The following is a 20,225-nucleotide window of genomic DNA, read 5'->3' on the forward strand; positions in this document are numbered from 1 at the left end:
CGTCTTTTCTGCTACTCCACCTCACACTCTGTAGCTGTCAGGCTGCTCTGTTTCTGTTCTCTCATGAAGTGACTAAAAGAATTCATTCTCAGGAAGAAATCCAGTCCCTAGGATCAGATCTTGGGATGGTCCAATTTCTCCCTGGGCTGGGGTAGAAATATTATTCCTCTAGCAATTCTCATGATTCTTTACCCTAAGGAGGAGTCAGAATTATTAGAAAAGAAATCAGTCCAAGCATTTCTGAATGAATACCTTGTTATCTAGTGTTATCCAATGATTAGAAGTAGTACAGATATGCGGGGGTTATAAGTCCTTTAAAGAAGAGTCTTTTAAAAAGTCATTTGGTAGACTATTACAAAATTCTACTACCATGAAAGAATTTGGATTCCCCACAGTAAAAAGTAGATCAGAATGTATTGGACTATTTACTACAAAATACCTTTTAAAAAAAAATACCTGGTACATTCCTTTGGCATTCGTAGAGGGGTGGCATTATTTGTAAGGTCTATTTTTTACTTCAACTGGTCTAAATGAAGCCTTAATATTAAAAAAATTAATCCTGTCATTCATCCAATGCATTTCACTCCTCCCTTTTAATACTTTCTATTCCATCTCTCTATCCATTTATCACCCCATCCATTCTATCCCATCCATCCATCCATCCCTTCCTATTCATTTCATTCATCCAACCATCTTGTCCTACTCTATCAGTATTTGATGAATGTCAAATCAGTTTATTCTTTGGATCTGGTTCCTTGTAGAAATCATTAACATTTTAGTTTCAGATTTTCAAAAATTACACATACAATCTAGATATCAGAACCTTTCTCTTTCACTCCTTTTAGTTGGATTTTCTTTTCTTCCTTAGGAAATCACAGAAAAGGTAAAAAGAGAAAAGTTGGTTACTTTGTCTATACATGATCATGAGGTGATTACTATAGACTAAGGGGGGAAAAAGCAATTGGCCATTATAGAAAGCCTTACCAATCACACCTTTACTTTTTCCTCCCATGCAAGTGAGTTGCTGTTCTTTTTTAAAATGTGGACTTCTGTGTATATTAAACACCTGCACCTCTTGAATTTTGTTCAAGATTCCTAATGAGCAAAGGGAATTTATTTCTAGTGCTCAGATTCATTTCTGGAGCCTTAGAGCCTAATCCTTCAGGGATTTGGCCACATTAATACTGTCTGGCTGCCTGCCATCTGCTTGGTGTATTTGCTTCAGAGGCTGTGCTCTCCAGGCCATACAGAATAGGTCTTTGTACAGCTTTCTATGTCAGTGTAAAAAGGTCCCTTCAAAGGGATCTGTGGGTGTCTATTCAGAGCAACACACAAAGGGAGGAGTTGTAAACATCCTGGTATATAATGTTTGTCTTATTAACAAATCAATAATTATCTTTAAAAATGATTGCATTCTGGTGCATCCTTTTCCCTGGCCCTGAGAGGGTTCAAATATTGCCAAATGTACAAAACTGTCTATATACTTTAGGCGCAGTAACACAACTGACAACATCTGGGGGATTTCAGGTCAAGAAAGAAATGGGAGTGATTTTATCTGGGACAAGAGGAAGCAACAGAGCAATAGAAGCAATGAAGTTTCACAAATTTTAAATGCACCCTGGCTGCCAGGCTCTAGTCATTTTGTGTGCCATTTTCCTTTCTTTTATTCTCTAGATGACAATGAGAGTTAATCTTTAGAAGTGTGTGTGTGTGTGTGTGTGTATGCTAGTCTGTATTTCCTTTTCTTTACTCTCTTTTGTGATTTTTAAGACCAAAATGGAACATACAAGAGGAAGCCCAACCTATTTCATGGCTAATTCTGACAGATTTAGTAAATTGGACATTCACAGAGGCAGCACCTTAGGTGAATATCAATTATGTTGTATCCTGGGAATTTCTCCACAAAGGCAGCATGCAGAAAGAAATCAGTGGGTGGTAGGAATGATAGGTTACATTTCTCAATATTTTAGATCATCCATATTTACCTCATAGGGCTAGCATGAGAAAAGCACTTTGTAAATAATTTTTAAGACACTCTGTATCAATTACTGTTGCTTATCCTTTGTTTCCAAAGAGGACCAGTGACAATGACAGAGAAGATGTCTTGATTTGCAGGCAAATTGGATTTAAGTAAGGCAGAATTACACTAAGTCATTATCCTCACTCTCTCTTTCAGAGTAATCTAAGTCCAGTGGCAGGACACTGGGATGCAGTGGATGACCTTGGATACCTGACCAAGCTCTAAGCTCTCGCTAGAACCTGCTTCAGCCACTTTCATGGCTGCTGGAACTCTATATCAATAGGCAGAGGTGTAAAGGAAGCCTTGGAGTAAGGAAGACTTGGGTTCAGGTTTTGCCTTGGATCTATAGTGACCAAGTGATTCTGGGCAAGTGTTGGGTTCTCAGTGCCCCCAGGGAATTCTCTAAGGCTCTGAGATGCATACAGAACTATAGGTCTAGCTGTTCCCCTTAGCCCCAAAGCATGATATTAATGTACTGACCTCACAAGTCCAAGAATTAGGGTATAGTGGTTATAGAGGGTGTGCCTCAGAGTCAGAAAGACCCAGTTCAAGTTCTGGCTGTATGACCTTAGTTGTTTCACCTTTCTGTGGTCCCAGACAGCTCTCTTAGACTCCAGACCAGAGGAGCAACTGATCCATATTTGTGAAGGAAGTTTTCTCACCAGGAGTTTCCTATGCCAATAAAATCATAGACTTAGTCTAGGTGGTAAAATTATTATAGATCATGGGCAATGTATATTGCATCTGAAAGCTTGTAACTTCATTTCCTTAAAAAGTAAACAGTGATCTTGGAGGCTGTATCAACAATAAATTAATAAAAATTTGTTAAGTGCCTAATATGTGCCAGGCTCTGTGCTAAGTGCTATATGTAAATTTTCCATTGGATATAATGTTTTCACATAGCCATTGATCTTAATAGCTTTATTAACTACAGTTATCCCTAACTGGAAACTATTTTACATTTTCTTGCTATGAATTTTAGAAGACTTGAGTTTTTCCAAGTATAAAACAAGCAACAAAAGTTCTTAATCCACCATTTTAGTTTGCAGCTAAATCTTGGTCAGTAAAAAAAGTTTGATTTGTGGAATATTTTTAAATGAATATTGTTATTTTCAAATGATGGTAACCCATGAAGGCTAACAAACTGGTATCAATAAACAATTCTGTTTTCCTGCTTTAATGATGATATAAAAATAATCTATAATTATGAAATGTTTTAGAAAAAACTGTTTTTTAAATAGGTTAAACATTCTACTTGAAATCTTGGACACAATGAATGATAAGTCAATCTTTTTCCTTGTAATGAAAAGGAAATTTTAGGCTAGCCTAGGTTGGGCTGAATTACTGACAGTTTCAAAGTGAATAGACTTCATTAATAAAGTTTTCTTCTGGGGTAGCTAGGTGGTATAGCAAGCAGTCTTTGACTGGAGTCAGGAGCACCTAAATTCAAATCCTGATTCAGACATGTAATAGTTGCATGACCCTGGGTGTCACTTAACCCCAATTGCCTCAAAATATGTATATATGTATGTGTATGTATATATATATGTATATATATATACCCACACATATACACACATATATGCATGTATGTATATACACCCACATACATAAATATCATGCTTTCTTATATTTAAAATAAAATAATCAGTTGGATATTCCTAAAGTCTTTGTTCTTGGCCTATGAAGGCACAGAAAAGTTCTCCCAAAGTTACATATATTTAACCAAAGATTCTTCCCAGAAGCCTCTCAGGCTCCCTAAAGTGATTAGGTGGCTACAAGAACAGGAAGGTAGTGACCATCTTGTTCATGTGCATATCTCCTCTCATGCCTAACCTAGTGACATATATAATAGGAACTCAATAAATACTTCCTGGAAGCTAAGTAGAGATGGAAGACAAAAGGAAAGAAGGATATAGGAAAAAGATGAAGAAGGGAAAGAAGGGATAAAAGAAGAGGGGAAGGAAAGAAGAAAAGAAGCAAGGAAGGGAGGAAGAAAGAGAAGGGAGAGAGGAAGAAACAAAGTAAAGGATGAAGAGATAAAGGAGGTGGAGCACTGATGATCATGGCCCTAACCCCAGTCGAGAAGGTCACTTTGGGTAGATTGCACTCTTCCCCCTCCCCAGGTTCTCCTAGGCCCTTAGGGAGGTTGGAGATGTCTAGGCTCTCTGCACATGGCTCCAGGCTCCACAAACTGTGTTCCCTCCCAAGTGCAGGGGGTGGTCCCCTCCATTTTATTTCCATTTAGGCACTAACAAACAGATACACTTTGCAAAGGAATATTTGCTTCAGAAGATATAGTCACATATATAAAAACTCACTCCCTCACTTTGTGGGAGCCATAATCCCCTTCTTCCCATACCAGTCTTTGTGGAGGGAATGGGGATTAGCTTCATAGTTTAACTCAATTCCTACAGAACACACTAAGCTAGTTCCAAGTCTAACTCTCCCTTGGGCTTGAGTCCCAGGCACCCTGGCTTCTAAGGGCTTCCATGCTAGGCTGGCTGGTTGTACCACCCTGCCTGAAGTCATGGCTCCAAGGCTGCCTGCCCTGGCTCATGATCTAGTGGAGATCACCTCCAGATCTGAAACTGAGGAGGACAAATGATGTAGAACAGAAACAAATACCTCCGGGCTCATTTCTGTGAAGGGGGTTGGTAAAAGAGGGAGGGAGTCAGGGAAGGAAAATCTTTCCCTTCTCAGTGGTGGAGTTTGTGGTGCTCATATTACAGATAAACCGTGATCTTCCATGTCTAGATGTATAGCTAAGAGTTGCCAAGCAGAAAGTGAGGTGGTGGGAAGATGGAACCTGCTCAGCCTTGCCAATTTAAAAGACGCAGGCAGCCAGTCAAATAAGGCTACCCCTACTTATGTGGTAGGGGCACAGAGACTTTCATGACAGGCAGTCTGGACATGCTCCAAAGGCCCAGACATGCCCACATTACAGAAAGAAGGAAAGAGGGAAAGAGTAAAGGAGAGAAGGAAAAAGAGAGGGGGAAAAAGGAACACCCACATTCCTGAAGGCCCTCAGCTTTGTAGAGGGGTCCTGATGATTCAATCATGGCACCAACTATAGGGCTAGAAATGCCTTCCCCATAAAGTTACCTATTTTCATGAGTGATAATTTATTCTTCATTCTGAAATTAAATAAGGCTCTAGTTAAAAAGGACTAAAAACCAGTATCTCAAAAGAATTTTTTGGAGGGCTGAAGAATTTAGATACAATCACCAACCTAAGGAACAAAACGCCACATTGAATTTCAATAGAATAAGCCACTTAAAATGAGAAGCAAACCCAAATGGTTACAAAAATATGGAACATGTCCTTGGACTTCCTCCAAAAGTGAAGAATAAATAGTGAGATCCTCATTAAATAGAAGGAACATTAAGCATAACTGTCTACACTTTGAACAGAGGGAACTACAAATAAATACACTTTTCTTTTGGGTCCCCCATTATGAACTATATTGGATCTGAATATTTTCACTCTTTTTTGGCTGCCAGAAAGTGTCACGGAAGAAGGAAGAAAAGGAATCTGTTAAAAATAATTACTAAATTCTTAAATTGAAGAAGAGTCACAAGTAAACTACAATATGAAATGAAAAAGTGTAGAAATAAGTAATTATTTGTGTAAAAGGCTGATTTAAGCATCTGGAAGGAGCTATATGAGGACATAATAATAATAAATGATAATAATAAATCTCTTGCAAAAATACTCTTTACTAAACATTATTGTTCTTATTATTGTTTAACTTTTTATAAACTCCAAAAGAATTTTCCCTTCAGAAATTTAATATACACTTGCAATTTAAACTATTCTCCAAAATTGATGAGAAATATTACCTGAGCATCTTACTAGATTAATATTTGGAGAAATATTAACTACATAGAAAAAAATAATTGAAATTCACTGTGCAAGCCTCCAGCTGCACCTCCAGCTGAAGTGCAGGTGCAAAAAACCTGTTTAACAAGTAGATAGACAATATAGGATTAAGAAGGATATGAAGAACTTAATACAAAGCAACTACAAATTCATATATAGAGTGAGCACCTCCTTCAATGGATAGTGAAATACTATGTGTTTTGAGGACATGTTCTCCAATATGTGGCATGGGGGTATCACTGTATGGCTTAAAGGGAGGCCAAATAGACATCTCTAGCAGATTTCAGAAAAACCTGGAAAGACTTACATGAACTGATGCTGAATGAAGTGAGCAGAGGTAGGAGAACATTATAAACAGTAACAACAACATTGTATGATGATCAACTATGATAGACTTAGTTCTTCTCAGCAATATAGTGATCAAGACAGTTCCAAAAGACTCATGATGGAAAATGCTCTCCACGCTCAGAGAAAGAACTTTGGATCTGAATGCAAATCAAAGAATACTATTTTCTTCTTGTTTTGTTTTCTCTTTCTTGTGGTTTTTCCCTTTTGTTGTAATTCTTCTTTCACAACATGACTGATGTGGAAATACACTTAGTATAATTGTACATATATAGCCTATAGCAGATTGCATGCCATCTTGGAAAGAGGAGGTAAAAATTTAGAATTCAAAATCTTATAGAAGTGAATGTTGAAAATAAAAAACAAATTAATTAATAATGTTTTTTTTAAAAAAAAGACATCTCTAGCTTCTTCTTTCCTGACTCTTCTCTAACGAGACTTTAATTCCTATCAGAAGGAGAAGCAAGAAGTTGGAGCTAGAGGCTATGACTGCTGTCCATGAAGAGAGGGTGGAACCAGCCTTGATATCTATCTATTCCCTTAAATATTATTAGTTGGGGGGTGGGGTGGAGCTAAGATGGATGAGTATAAGCATGCCTTTCTAGAGCTCTCCCCCCAAGCCCAGCCAAATACTTGTGAAAAATGACTCTAAACAAATTCTGGAGCTGCAGAACCCACAGAATGATGGAGCAAAGCAAATCTCCAGTCCAAGACAGCATGGAAGGTGGAGGGGAAGTGTCTATTGTGTCACGTTGGGGGCAGATTGCAGTCCAATGTGAGCTGTGCCAGCACAGACAGGACCTGAGCAAGCCTGGGGGTTGGGGGAGACTGAGTCTCTGGCACCTGTGGCAGTTTTCAGATTTCATGACTCCAAAATACCAAGGACAAAATTGGAACGTCAGTGGAAAGAACCTGTGGGACCTGTATGAGAGAGTAGAGTGGTCCAGCCCCAGCCACAGGGCAGGAGAGGGGGTGGAGGAGGCCATGGCAACCACAGCAGGGGAAGTTGTTTCTGGAGCTCTAGGTTCACAGATTGTTGGGAGATCAAGAAGTACACAGTTCCCCCCCACCCCATTACCACCAGAAACAGAGAACTACCTTGACAAAGAGTTAAAAAGTTAAGTAAATGGTTGAGGAAATGAGCACAAAAAAAACAAAAACAAACAAACAAAAAAAAAACATGAGAAGAATCAGACTATAGAATCTTACTTTGGTGACAAGGAAGACCAAAATATACAAACAGAAGAAAACAACAAAGTCAAAGCTCTTGTATCCAAAGCCTCCAAGAAAAATATGAATTGGTCTCAGGCCATGGAAGAGCTCAAAAAGGATTTTGAAAGTCAAGTAAGAGAAGTAGAGCAAAAGCTGGGAAGAGAAATGAGAGTGATGCAAGAAAATAATGAAAAATGAGTCAACTGATTGCTAAAGGAGACACAAAAAATGCTCAAGAAAATAACACTTTAAAAAATAGACTAACTCAAATGACAAAAGAGATCCAAAAAGCCAATGAGGAGAAGAATGCTTTAAAAAGCAGAATTAGACAGATGGAAAAGGAGTTCCAAAATAATTCCTTAAAGATTACAATGGAGCAGATGGAAGCTAAAGACTTTAGGAAAAAATCAAGAAATCATAAAACAAAAATCAAATGAATGAAAAAAGTGGAAGACAATGTGAAATATCTCACTAGAAAAACAACTGACCTGGAAAATAGATCCAGGAGAGACAATTTAAAAATTATTGGACTACCTGAAAGCCATGATCAAGAAAAGAGTCTAGACATTATCTTTCAAAAAGTTGTCAAGGAAAACTGCCCCAATATTCTAGAACCAGAGGGTAAAATAGATATTGAAAAAATCCACCAATCACCTCCTGAGATTCCCAAAAGAAAACTCCTAGGAATATTGTAGCCAAATTCCAGAGCTCTCAGGTGAAGAAGAAAATATTGCAAGTAGCCAGAAAGAAACAATTCAAGTATTGTGGAAATACAATCAGGAAAATACAAGATCTAGCAGCTTCTATATTAAGGGATCACAGAGCTTGGAATATGACGTTCCAAAGGTCAAAGGAGTTAGGATTAAAACCAAGAATCACTTACCCAGCAAAACTGAGTATAATACTTCAGGGGAAAAAATGTAACTTGGATGAAATAGAGGACTTTTAAGCATTCTTGCTGAAAAGACCAGACCTGAATAGAAAATTTGACTTTTAAACACAAATCAAGAGAAGCATGAAAAGGTAAACAGGAAAGAGAAATCATAAGGGACTTGCTAAAGTTGAACTGTTTACATTCCTACATGGAAGGATCATATTTGTTACTCTTAAGACTTTTGTCAGTATTACGGTAGTTGGAGGGATCATGTACATATACATATACATATATATACATATATATATAGACTTATAGACAAAGGGCACAGGGTGAGCTGAATAGGAAGGGATGATATCTAAAAAAACAAAATTAAGGGGTGAGAAAGGAATATACTTGGAGAGAAAGGGAGAAATAGAATGAGGCAAATTATCTCTCACATAAAAGAGGCAAGAAAAAGCTTTTTCAATGGAGGGGAAGAAGGAGGAGGTGAGAGGGAAAGATGAACCTTACTCTCATTGCATTTGGTTTAAGGAAAGAATAACATGCACACTCAATTTGCTATGAAAATCTATCTTACACTACAGGAAAGTAAGGAGAAAGGGGATAACTGGTGGATGGTTGGAGATGACAGAAGGGAGGGTAAATGGGAGGAGGGGATAATTAGACATAAACACTTTTAAGGAGGGATAGAGTTAAAAAAGAGAATAGAATAAATAAGGGGCAGGATAGAATGGAGGGAAATATAGTTAGTCTTTCACAACATGATTGTTATGGAAATGTTTTGCACAACTACACATGTATAGCCTATATTGAATTGTTTGCCTTCTCAGTGGGGATGGGTGGGGAGGCAGTAAGGGAGAGAAGTTGGAACTCAAAGTTTTAAAAATGAATGTTAAAAATTGTTTTTACATGCAATTGGGAAATAAGAAATACAGGTAATGTGGTATAGAAATCTATCTTGTCCTCTAAGAAAATAGAGGGGATGAGGATAAGAGAAGGGAGGGGTGTGATAGAGGGGAGGGCAGATTGGGGGAAGGGGCAATCAGAATGCATGCTGTCTTTGGGGTAGGTGGAGGGGAGAAATGGGGAGAAAATTTGGAGCTCAAAATCTAGTGAAAGTGAATGTTGAAAACTAAAAATAAATTAATTTTAAAAAGAAAAAATATTATTAGTTTAGGGGATATGATTGGGTTCAAGCTAAGTTCTGATTGCTTTGTAACTATTATTGTGGGGGAGGGGACCCCAAATCTTACATCCAAGACTTGATCCCTTTCCCACCTAATACCAGTTCAACAATGAATACACATAGTGAGTAGTAAAGAAATTCCTTTCTCCAAATCATAGCAAAACAGAAATTAGAGAAGGTATACACAGGAAAACATATGCTAGGCAATATAGAGTGAAGGAGTTCTCTCCCGTTGGGAATAAGATAACTCAACTCAATGAGAATTTCTAGATCTCATCCAAAGGGAAATTCCCTGAAGTTTCTAGAGTGGCAAGTTGGGATAGGAACATAACGGCCACTGTCTGCTTTTCTCATGTCTTCACAGAATCTTCAGCAGTCTGAATTGAGGTTGAACTCTTCCATCCCTCCCAGAGCTGGAAGCTACAAGTGACTCTGTGCTTGAAGAGTACCCAAGAACACAGAGGAAGGCTGGAGCTCTCCCCCTGTCTTCAATTTGGTCCTGCCCCTCATGCATGGCAGGGCATTCATCTCCACCTTATTGGTGGAGAGTCCCATACCAGTAAGTTAGGGACAGGGTTTACACTGCTGCTAGAATAAATTGTTCTTCCGGTTCTGCTCAGTTCATTTTACGTCCGTTCTCACAAGTTTTCCCAGATAACTGTGAAATTGTCTCATTTCTTACAGCACAATAGGATTCTATTAATTCACAGCCATGCCCAGCTAAAAAATAGCTTTCTATTCCCATTCAAAATTCTCCAGAAGGCTATCATATCTAACTTTTCTAAAATTCCAGCCATCTCCTTAGCTTCTTTCTTGTTCATTTTATGGATAGATTTGACTAGGTCTAAGAGATATAAATTGAAGTCCCCCACAATTATAGTTTTACGTTTCCCTCCTGTCACTCATTTAATTTTTCCTTCAAGACTTTGGATGCTATACCATTTTGAGCACACATGTCTACTATCAATATTAATTCATTGTCTATGGTACCTTTCAGCAAATGAAATTTCCCTGATTATCTTTTTTAATTAGGTCAATTTTTGCTTTTGCTTTGCCTGAGATCATAATTGCTACCCCTGAATTTTTTCTTTTTTTACTTCTGTTAAAGCATAATGGATTCTGTTCCAGCCCCTTATTTTAACTGTGTATGTCTTTGTGTTTCAAGTGTGTCTCTTATAAATGATATACTGTTAAAAGTCCATTCTATTTTATGGGTGAGTTCATCTCATTCACACTCACAGTTATAACTCCTAATTGTATATTTTCCAACAACCTATCCTCTCCTATTCATGCTTTTCGTTTTATCTTGCCTCCTCTTCGGATGTCTATTTTGCTTCTGACCACTGACTCCTTTAATCTACCCTTCCTGTTATCATCTCCCCTCCTTTTTCTTAGCCTTTTCCTCTCCTTCTTCTCTTTTGGGTAAGATGAATTTCTATAGTCAATACTGTGTGTGTGTGTGTGTGTGTGTCTGTGTGTATCTGTGTGTGTGTGTGTATGTGTGCATTCTCTCCTTGAACCAGTTTAGATGAGAGTGAGGGTCAAGTGTTGCCCTCCCCCTACCCTATTTTTCCCTCCACTATTAAAAAAAAACTCAACAAAACCATGGTTACATCCCATAGAGTAGGTGGCAATGCCCTAACTGACCTCTTCCATCCTTATCAAGGGGAATAGTAACATTGCCTTTCAGACAACACAAGAAGACACCTTTCAAACATTGTGCTTTGCAGCTAATAGAGAATCCATCATGGATCAGACCCTTCCTCCAATGGAGCTGCTGTAGTCCCAGCTGTCCTCTGCAGAAGAGGATACTGGCTGCCTCAGCTGCAGCCTGCCTGTTTTCCACCCCATTTTGATGATTTTCTGTTTCTTGATCACAAAGGCCAAGGTCAGATACACTGGCATCAGGCTCAACTGCTTTTTCCAAAATTTCCTGCAGCTATCCCTTTTTCATTTCCTCTTGGCAACCTAGATAAAAGAAGCCTCTCCCTCAGAGCGCTAATTCATTACAGAAAGCTTGTAGTTGGAGGTATTTTTAAATTTTACAGATGAGGAAACTGAGGCTCAGAGAGGTTAACTTGCAGTCACACAGGAGATCTGACAAACTTCAGGAGGTTCTCCATCTCATTCTGGATATGTGCTCATGGTAGACAGTAGGTCTATATCTACTTTTCATGTAAAGTCAACAAACTGCAACCTTAGTAGCATTCAGCATCATCAATGATCAGTACTGAATAGACTCTTTCTTCTTCCTTTCCTCTCCCCATCCTCCTCAAGAGAGTTTAGATCTAGAGGATCTTAAACATATACAGTGGTATCTCAATCCTCTAATGACGTCCTTACACTTCTCTTTGCTGGATGTCATATCATGCATTTGTCTTCACTCTGTTTTGGGTATTGTATTGTTTCTTTATTGTATAGCTAAGGGCTATGAGACATAACATCCAAGTAAGCAACCAAGAGAAAGCTAAAGAGTATCCCCTGGCTAAGACTGAGTCTATTAAAAATTGGTTTTCATATCACTTACATTTCCTAATGTATTTCTAACTCCCCCTGCCAGAGAGCCACTTCATACAAAACAAAATATAGAGGGTAAAAAAAAAACTCACTGACAAATGAATATATTGAAAAAACCTGTTATTATATAACGTTCTATACCCATAGCCCTCTACCTCTGCAAAGAAGTGTGTGTGGTATGGGATAGTGGGGAAAAAATGCCTTCTATGTCTTTGGGGCCATGTTTAGTTCATATAATCTTACAGTATTCAGTTCCAATTTTTTGAAGTTATTTTTTCCACTTACATTGTTGTCATCATTGTATATATTTTTTTCCTAGTTATACTCACCCACCCTTGTATTAGTTCAAATACTTCTCTTCATGCTTCACTGTATTCACCATAATGTGCCACAATTTTTAGGGGTTCCCCAATCAGTGGGCATCTGCTGTTTTCAGTTTTTGTTTTTTGGGTTTTTAAAATATTTTGGTTTTTATTGACTCTTTCCCTTCATCACTGAATTCTTTCAATTAACATTCCTTATCCAGAATCAAGGTTCTTGTCCCAAGACAATAATTTGACTTGAGGATAAACAACTCTTTCTTCTGTTAAAATCCTGTCAATCTCTGACTTCAAAATTCATTTCTGGGACTAGGTCAGTGAAACCTCACAGGAGCTATGTGGTGATATGGGGAAGCAAGGAAGTCCTCATTCCCATGATACTGGTTGGCATACAGATGACTAGGTGAAGCAAGCATGGTCATGGACCCATACCCTCTTCCACAGGTCTCTTAGAGTGACCCTCCCAAAGGAAGATACTCCATCCAGCAATTTAAGGGTTTGAAAAAACCTCATAGGTCTTCTCCTGCAAAGAAGATGGAAGGAAAAACAATTAGTTTAAAAGAGTGTGAGGCACAACTGAGGGAATGGAGAAACTCTCCAGACATAAAAAGGTAGTCACTGAGTGGTAAAGTGGCTTTGAGGAATGGGGCCCTGGGTTGCAGAAAAGAGACTGCTATGCTCTAGCTTCACAGTGAAGCCATGAAGAACAAACTCTGGGAATTCAGATGATCAATTTGATGAGAAGAGACCCTTGATCCAAAAGAGTAGTGTGAGGATAGAAAGAAGAGAAAGAGCATTTCCAGTCCAGACCAGAGTTGTCAGTTTACCATTGTCACACATATATCCTACAGTAAGCCTAACTACCATCTTACTCCCAAAGTAGAGATCACTCTTCCTACGGGCACTGTGTATATTTGTAGGAGAGTGTGCTCCAGATTTATATAGGGAATACTTTCATAGCTAGTGTGCTTTCTATATAAATACCTTTTCTTTTTTTTGGTAAATAATTGTTTAAAGAGTTAATTGTGTTTACTCAAACTTTGTTAATGGGAAGCACCACCAGGAGTGGAGCCCTACAACGGTACCTCTAGAATCAGAGATAGCAGACACCCTTCATGGACACATCCCTAAATGGAAGTCTAAAACTGGTGAGCAGGCCAGAAGAGGTGTTGTATCTATGCAGTTGTTCCCTGGCACTGGTAGAAATACACAGTACTCCAAGCTACTGCAAAATTCTGTTGGAAGATCCTCAGTTATTTGTTCTCATGAATAACTCATAGCAATCTTCTATAATAAACTACCTTTGGTCATAGGTGTAGGCTGTGGCTAAGTTGAAGTGTTGGGGGATCCTGAGTGAAGCTTTAATTATAGTAGATTTCCACAAGGTTAACATGATCAGCTGCCTTAGATCTGGCATTATTATATTCCTGAGAAATTTCTTATTCCCACATAAAATTCCTTCAGTTGTTTCTACATGGTCCTGAGGTAGAAAGATAGCTTCTAGTCACTTTCTCTTCTTTTGCCTGATCAGACTTCAGACACCTACTTCTAACTTGCTGCTTTGCTGTGCTTTAGTTCATCTGATTCAGTCCCTTCCTTCCTCAGAAAAGGAAAGTGGGCTTGTATCCTCCTCTACAAAATGAAGTGGAATAGATATATTTTGCAATCTTTCCTTACTCTAAACTTAAGACCCTATAAGTCCCAGGGCATAAAAATTTCTTACTCAAGGTCACATATCTAGAAATCAGAAGAATTGGAATTTGCTAGCAAAGGAATTGGCACAGAGTTAATTAATTATTATTAATTAATACATTAATAAATTAATAAATGCACACATTAATAAATGCCTGTTTGACTAACTGTTGAACCTAGATTTCTTCATTCCTTGACTCTTTTGTCTCTTCTCCTACCCCTATATCTAGTCTATAACCATGCATTTACCTCTTCAATATCTCTCAAATTTTTTTCTTTCACTGACATGGTCACCACTCTAACCCAGGCTCTCACTATCTCTCACCAAGTTTATTTGTAATAACTTTGAACTGACCATCTTTTCCTCCATCCTTCCATCCACTAGACGCAGTGTTGCCAGAGTAAACCTTCTAATGTACTGCTTTGCTCAAATCACTCCCTTGTTCACCTTCAGTAACTCTCCACTGCCTTCTGAACTGAGTACAAACACTTTATCCTTGAATTCAAGATTCTTTCTGAATAGAGGACAAATTCCTTATCTCCTTTTTAAACTATAGTATCCAGAAATGAACACAATACCGCAGATGAAGTCTAACAAAGGCAAAATACAGAGGGACTATCACTTCCCTAGTATTGGAAGCTATGCCTGACCTTAATTAAGTCAGACATAACACTAGCTTTTTTGTTTATTCGTAAAAGCAAACTCAAGATGTTTATTGGACAAAAGTGGTCAGTTTTATTTACATTTTATACAAAAGCACATATTTTAATGTGTTTACATTTCTATTTTGCAATGATAGGACTCTGATTAGCCACTAGTTAATATTCTGCGATGTATTCATTTTTCAGTATATTAACAAATCTAATATAAATTATTTTGTATTATCTTAATCTTCAAGAACACAGAAGATCTATAGGTAAACTTAGGCAAACAGGGCAAAAGCCAGATTAAAATTAATTTCTCATAAATGTTGGCTATTGTGAAAAATAACAAAGGACTTTGATTTCTAGGAAAATCGAATGGAATAAGTAAAAAAAAGTGCTTGGGAAAAATTATGTTAGTAACAGTCATTTTTAAAAGGATAATTTTTTGAGAAAGCTAGATTTATTCCATTAACACAAGAGCTAGAAAGGCTCACAGAAGCCATCTTGTTAGGCCTGAACCTGAAACAGAAACCTCTAGAGCACACTGGGTAAGTGGTCACCCACTGACCTTGCCGTTTTGCTGAATCTTATCAAAAATTCCTTCAGAGATTTCAGTTGTATTTAGTTCCTTTCTTTCCTTCATGGATTGTGTTTCCAGCTCCACTTCAAATCTCCTAATTGTGCTAAATGTTTTTGGGGGGCGGTCATGGCGCAGGGGAGGAAGAAGGAGCAACTGTTTTTAGTTCTTAAAGTTTCTTGACAGTATGGCCCAGTGAATAGAGAACTGGCCTTGGAATCAATCAGAAAGACCCGGGTTCAAATTCTGCCCCTCACACACTTACTGTTTCTGGCAAGTCAATTCCCCTCTCATGTTCTAGGCAATTCTCTAAGACTCTCGCAGAGTTGCAGAGAAGGTACGGTTTGGCAGTGGGAGAAGAAACCTATCCCTATTCCCAAATCTCTTTAAGGCCTTCTTGTACTTCTCCTATACTTCAGTTCTTCCTTTGGTTTTCTTACTTCCTAACAAAGAAACCATACATTGCAGACCTGACTCAAGAAGCACTGGGAAAGTGTTTACCTTTTCCCCAACCCATTCCCTGCAACACTATTCTCTGCCACCCATTCCATTATGGTAGTAAATGGCTTTCTCTCAGGAAACGCAACATATTTAGAAATGTCCTAACTGAAAATCTCCCTGGATCAAGGATATTTGGGAGAGTGGGTCCAAAGGTCTTCCATATTTGAATATCATGTTGCCTACAGAAAATTATTTGAAAAAGCAAAATAGCCACTACCTCCTAAAAAGGGGAGTCATCACATCAGCAAAGGAGTACAAAACTTGAAAATTCAGCTTACACAGTTCAACCAACCCATTAACGTCCAAATAAAGTGAGCTTATTGAAGAACTTAGCATAAGATGAAGGAAAACTCTCAGCCAAACAGAAATTTCACAGAAAAGTTTGTCTTGTATGCAACGTTAGGATTAACAAAAAACACAACTCCATATATTACAATATTTTAATTAAAATACATTTGTTTACAGGAATAAAAAAGGCAAAATACATATACATACATGCATGTCGCTAATAGATTGCATGAATACATAATATGCAGTTGGGAGAACAGAATGAAGTAAACTTCTTTAAAGCAAAAACTTTTTCACAATCAATTCTACTAATGTTGGACTTCTTTCCTCTCTTTTTCCTCCTTCTCACATTGATATTAGCTCTGCTCTTAAATAGTCATTAAATGAGTTATGATCCTAACAGATCAACTATTTTAGTTTCCTTAAACTTTGGAAGTCATAATTCTAAATAATTTTATCTTTGATTTCATGATGTGCCTTATAAACATATACTGGAATTACTTTGGCTCCTCAAATGAAATCTATAGTTTCAATAAAAAGCAGAGTGTTTAAATCAAGCAAATAAGAGAAAAACTACCCTAAAAGAAATGTTTGGTAGTATGAAATCCCCTCATTTTAATAAAACTCACTTAAATCTACAGATTTCTAGACTGTTGGCTATAAAAAACTAGCAGCAAATAAAAAATATTTTTTAAAATATATAAAACAGAAGTGGTAATGTATCAAAACTTCTTCAATATACAAGAATTTGGTGCTCAAGATTGTAGTAGTATCCAAGTGTCTGAGGGGATAAGCAGTAGCTTCAGAATTAATTAACAGGCTTTGTTATTTCTACCTTTATTTTAAAGTCAAATTTTAAATACCTATTATCCAAAATCAGAAAACAAACCATGAGATAAACAGCAGAGAGGTTTATATACTCATATTTATTCCACCCACTAAAATGAAATTTTTAAAAATCCATCACAAAAAGGAATAATTCAAAGAATAGCTGTTAATGGGCAAATGGAGGAAAAAAGAAAATTCCATCAATTTAAATTGATTTATGGCATAGGAAATCACCATCACAATGTAAGGAATTGAAAAAGAGCAATGTGGAATAAGTCAGAAAAGATGAAAATTTTTTTTAAAAAAGTTATTTGCATACAAACATGTTTTATCAAATATTTAAAAATGAGGAATGTCAATTAAAAAACATATATGTGCTAAGTGAAATTAATGCTGATGACAACATTAAACATACAGTCAACAAACAAAATGGAATCTCTCTATATGTATGTGCTTATTCTGAAGAAGAAAGAAGTTGAAACACAGCAAATGGCTATAAATTTCTTTAAATTTTTTTCTTGTCTGCATTAAAACAGACCCTCAGGATGCAGGCATTAGTTGTTCATGGTGAAAACCTATTAAATTCAATTATACCTTTTAAAACAGATGTTGATTCATATCATGTTTTACTCTTAAATATATTTATGTCACAATTACAGGCTTCTATTGTTTTAATGCAAAGTCCAGTATAAAATGATGAATACAGAAAGAGTTCTGCTACCTAAAAAATAAAAGTTCATGTCCTAAAATAAACTCTCTGTATAAAATAGAAAAGGTTATCTTAAATCATTGCTTATTTCATTGTCTACTTAGATTGGATAATTTGTTGATGTCAGTAGAGAATGCTATTTAAGGCATCAAGGCTTTTAATTATGTGATACTTGATCAGAAAAATGCACACAGACTCATGACAACTTAAATCTAAGCAAATGACTATTGTAAAATCTAAGATGAATATGTCTATATAAGAAGATTACAGAAGATACGTATTCCTGAAAATCTAAATGTTAAATAAATAAAAACATATTTTAGATATAATAAGGGAATTTCCTACCACAAGGGAGTTGTGATTATGCATTTTGAAAAGTTGAGAGTCTTGTTTGCACTATGAATTATTTAGCTGATTTTTATTTTGAAGGTTTAGATTTTCTTTAAGTGGTACATTTTATGTAAATAATGTTCTGTCTTTTTATCAGAATATTACATAAAGAGCAATGAAAAGACTCTGGAGTGTACTTGTAGCTTTGCTTTGTTTCCTATGTGAGAATCCTTTCTATAACCTTTACAAATTCTTCAGAAATAAGCCAGTCATAAAACTTCAAAGTTCATGGTTATGCTGTTATACTTACTGGTAACTGTCACACTCTCGACAGTTAATCAAGTTTTTTCACCCCCTAGATAGTACTGCTTATTCAATAACAATATCAGCTAGAATCAGATACAAACTATTAAACAGAAGATTCTGAAGCAACAAAATTATTTTAAGAAACCTGATCTCATCATATCCCTCAACCTTCTTTCCCAAATACACTCAACTAAATTCCCTTTTGATACAATTTTTTCTTTTACCTTACTGTCTGTTCTTTCTATTACACTGATTCTGCTCACTCACATTTCAGATGGGGGCCATATTCTCTGCTACACTCTCTGTGTTCTTGTTTCCATCTTCCAAGAAGTATCTAACTTTTAGCAGTTTACTCCCTCCCCAAACTCCATTCCCAGTTCAGATCTGGCCTTAGACATGTACTGGCTGGGTGACCTTGGGCAAGTCACTTAACCTCTGTTTGCCTCAGTTTCCTCAACTGTCAAATGGGAATAATAACAGCACCTACCTCCCTGGGTTGTTGTAACGATCAAATAAGATTAATATTTGCAAACCACACAGTGCTCAGCTTGTGGTAGGCATTATACAAATGCATATCCCATTTTTCCTTCTCTTGACTCAAACTGTTGTTTTGCTATTCCAATTAGGTTCAAACAAATTATATATATCCTGGCTTGACATTCACCCCCCTACCCCACCCACCACTATCCGGTTCTAGGACTCCTTATACAAACTGGCCTCACAAGTCACATATAGGAATTGGGTTTCAATTAAGTGTTTATTGAAATCCACAAATATTTTCGCTACTATTCAGCATGTTCTCAATAATAATCTTACTTCATTTTATCTTTACACTGTAAAATGTTTATCAGTTTAATTTTTATGCAAACCTTGATATAAATGTAAGTTTAAATAATTCCTGTGCTTCTAACAGACCACAAGGGAAAAACAAAGGGAAGGGATAGGATTTGTAATGTACATAAATATAAAAACTCAGCATTCTGTGAATGATGCAATTCTAATGTTTTAAAAAGGAAATTTTTAAATATGGGAAGTAACTGTCAAAGTAAACCAATCTTACTCTAGGGTCTGTCAGCTAACATTTTCAAAACAAAACATTAAGGGATACTAGTAGAAAACTGGCATCCACCAGTCTTTCACATGAAGATGAGATGTCCCGGTGAATTCTTCAATTATACTTTTTGCATAAATGACCAAGATTTTAGATATATTATTCTAAGGCAAAAATTCACTGACAATTAACAACAGGCCAATCAAGATGGATAGATTATGCTCAATGATTTCCTAAAATTAAAAGGAAGCTTAAAACATGATAGGAAAATTACTCAATTTTTTAAAGTGACAAATATTTAAAATTCCTTATATCTTTTTTCCCAATTACTTCCACTCTGATGAAACAGGTATACCTCACCAGCTGATATCTTTCCATCTCTTTATCTTTAATGAAGATGATTTTGGTCTGTATTTTATTAGTATAGGACTCTTTTTTCTTCTTCAAAACATGCAGTTCATACATTTGACAGTTTTACTGCCATAGTCGATACATTCTGGTCCAATACATTCGCAACAGGCATTATGGAACCAGCGATATTTAGAAGCTCCCATGGATTCACAAGAGATCTTACACTGATGTATTGACATACAGTCATCAAAATATACCACAGTACACATGTGTTCTGGAAATAAAAAAGATACAGGATATGAGAGGGAGAAACAAAAATGAAAAAAATAGCAATGCTTTAAGTAATAGTTATATTTAACAATCATTTATTTTAATTCTTCCATTCAAGCTCCATAAATCTAATACTTGTCAACCCTGCATAGGAGGAAGTCAAGTGTCTCCGACGCAGCATAAGTCTAAGAAAACTTTTTTATTTATCGCTTAATTCCAATGCTAGCCTTTGATCAGAAAATTATCACTGAACATCAGTAGGGTTCTAGGCAATAATATTTAAGTGATCCAGGTATTATTTTTTCAGAATACTAGTTT

At 36.7% G+C, this 20,225-nt stretch overlaps 1 protein-coding gene and 1 pseudogene across 1 annotated transcript in view; both read right to left on the bottom strand.

Moving 5' to 3' along the window:
* Window positions 1-11,119: 11,119 nt before the first annotated feature.
* On the bottom strand, window positions 11,120-11,219 carry LOC140502924 (U6atac minor spliceosomal RNA; annotated as a pseudogene).
* A 4,981-nt stretch (window positions 11,220-16,200) lies between these two features.
* Window positions 16,201-20,225, bottom strand: part of TWSG1 (twisted gastrulation BMP signaling modulator 1) — a 54,376-nt gene continuing 50,351 nt past the window's right edge. Inside the window, exon 5 of the mRNA XM_072604243.1 lies at window positions 16,201-19,911. Within this exon, the coding sequence (XP_072460344.1) occupies window positions 19,730-19,911 (182 nt within the window). The 3' untranslated portion in view covers window positions 16,201-19,729. The remainder of the gene's footprint in view (window positions 19,912-20,225) is intronic.

This window comes from Notamacropus eugenii, chromosome 4, assembly GCF_028372415.1.
Source record: "Notamacropus eugenii isolate mMacEug1 chromosome 4, mMacEug1.pri_v2, whole genome shotgun sequence".
In the NCBI taxonomy this organism is placed as follows: domain Eukaryota; kingdom Metazoa; phylum Chordata; class Mammalia; order Diprotodontia; family Macropodidae; genus Notamacropus; species Notamacropus eugenii.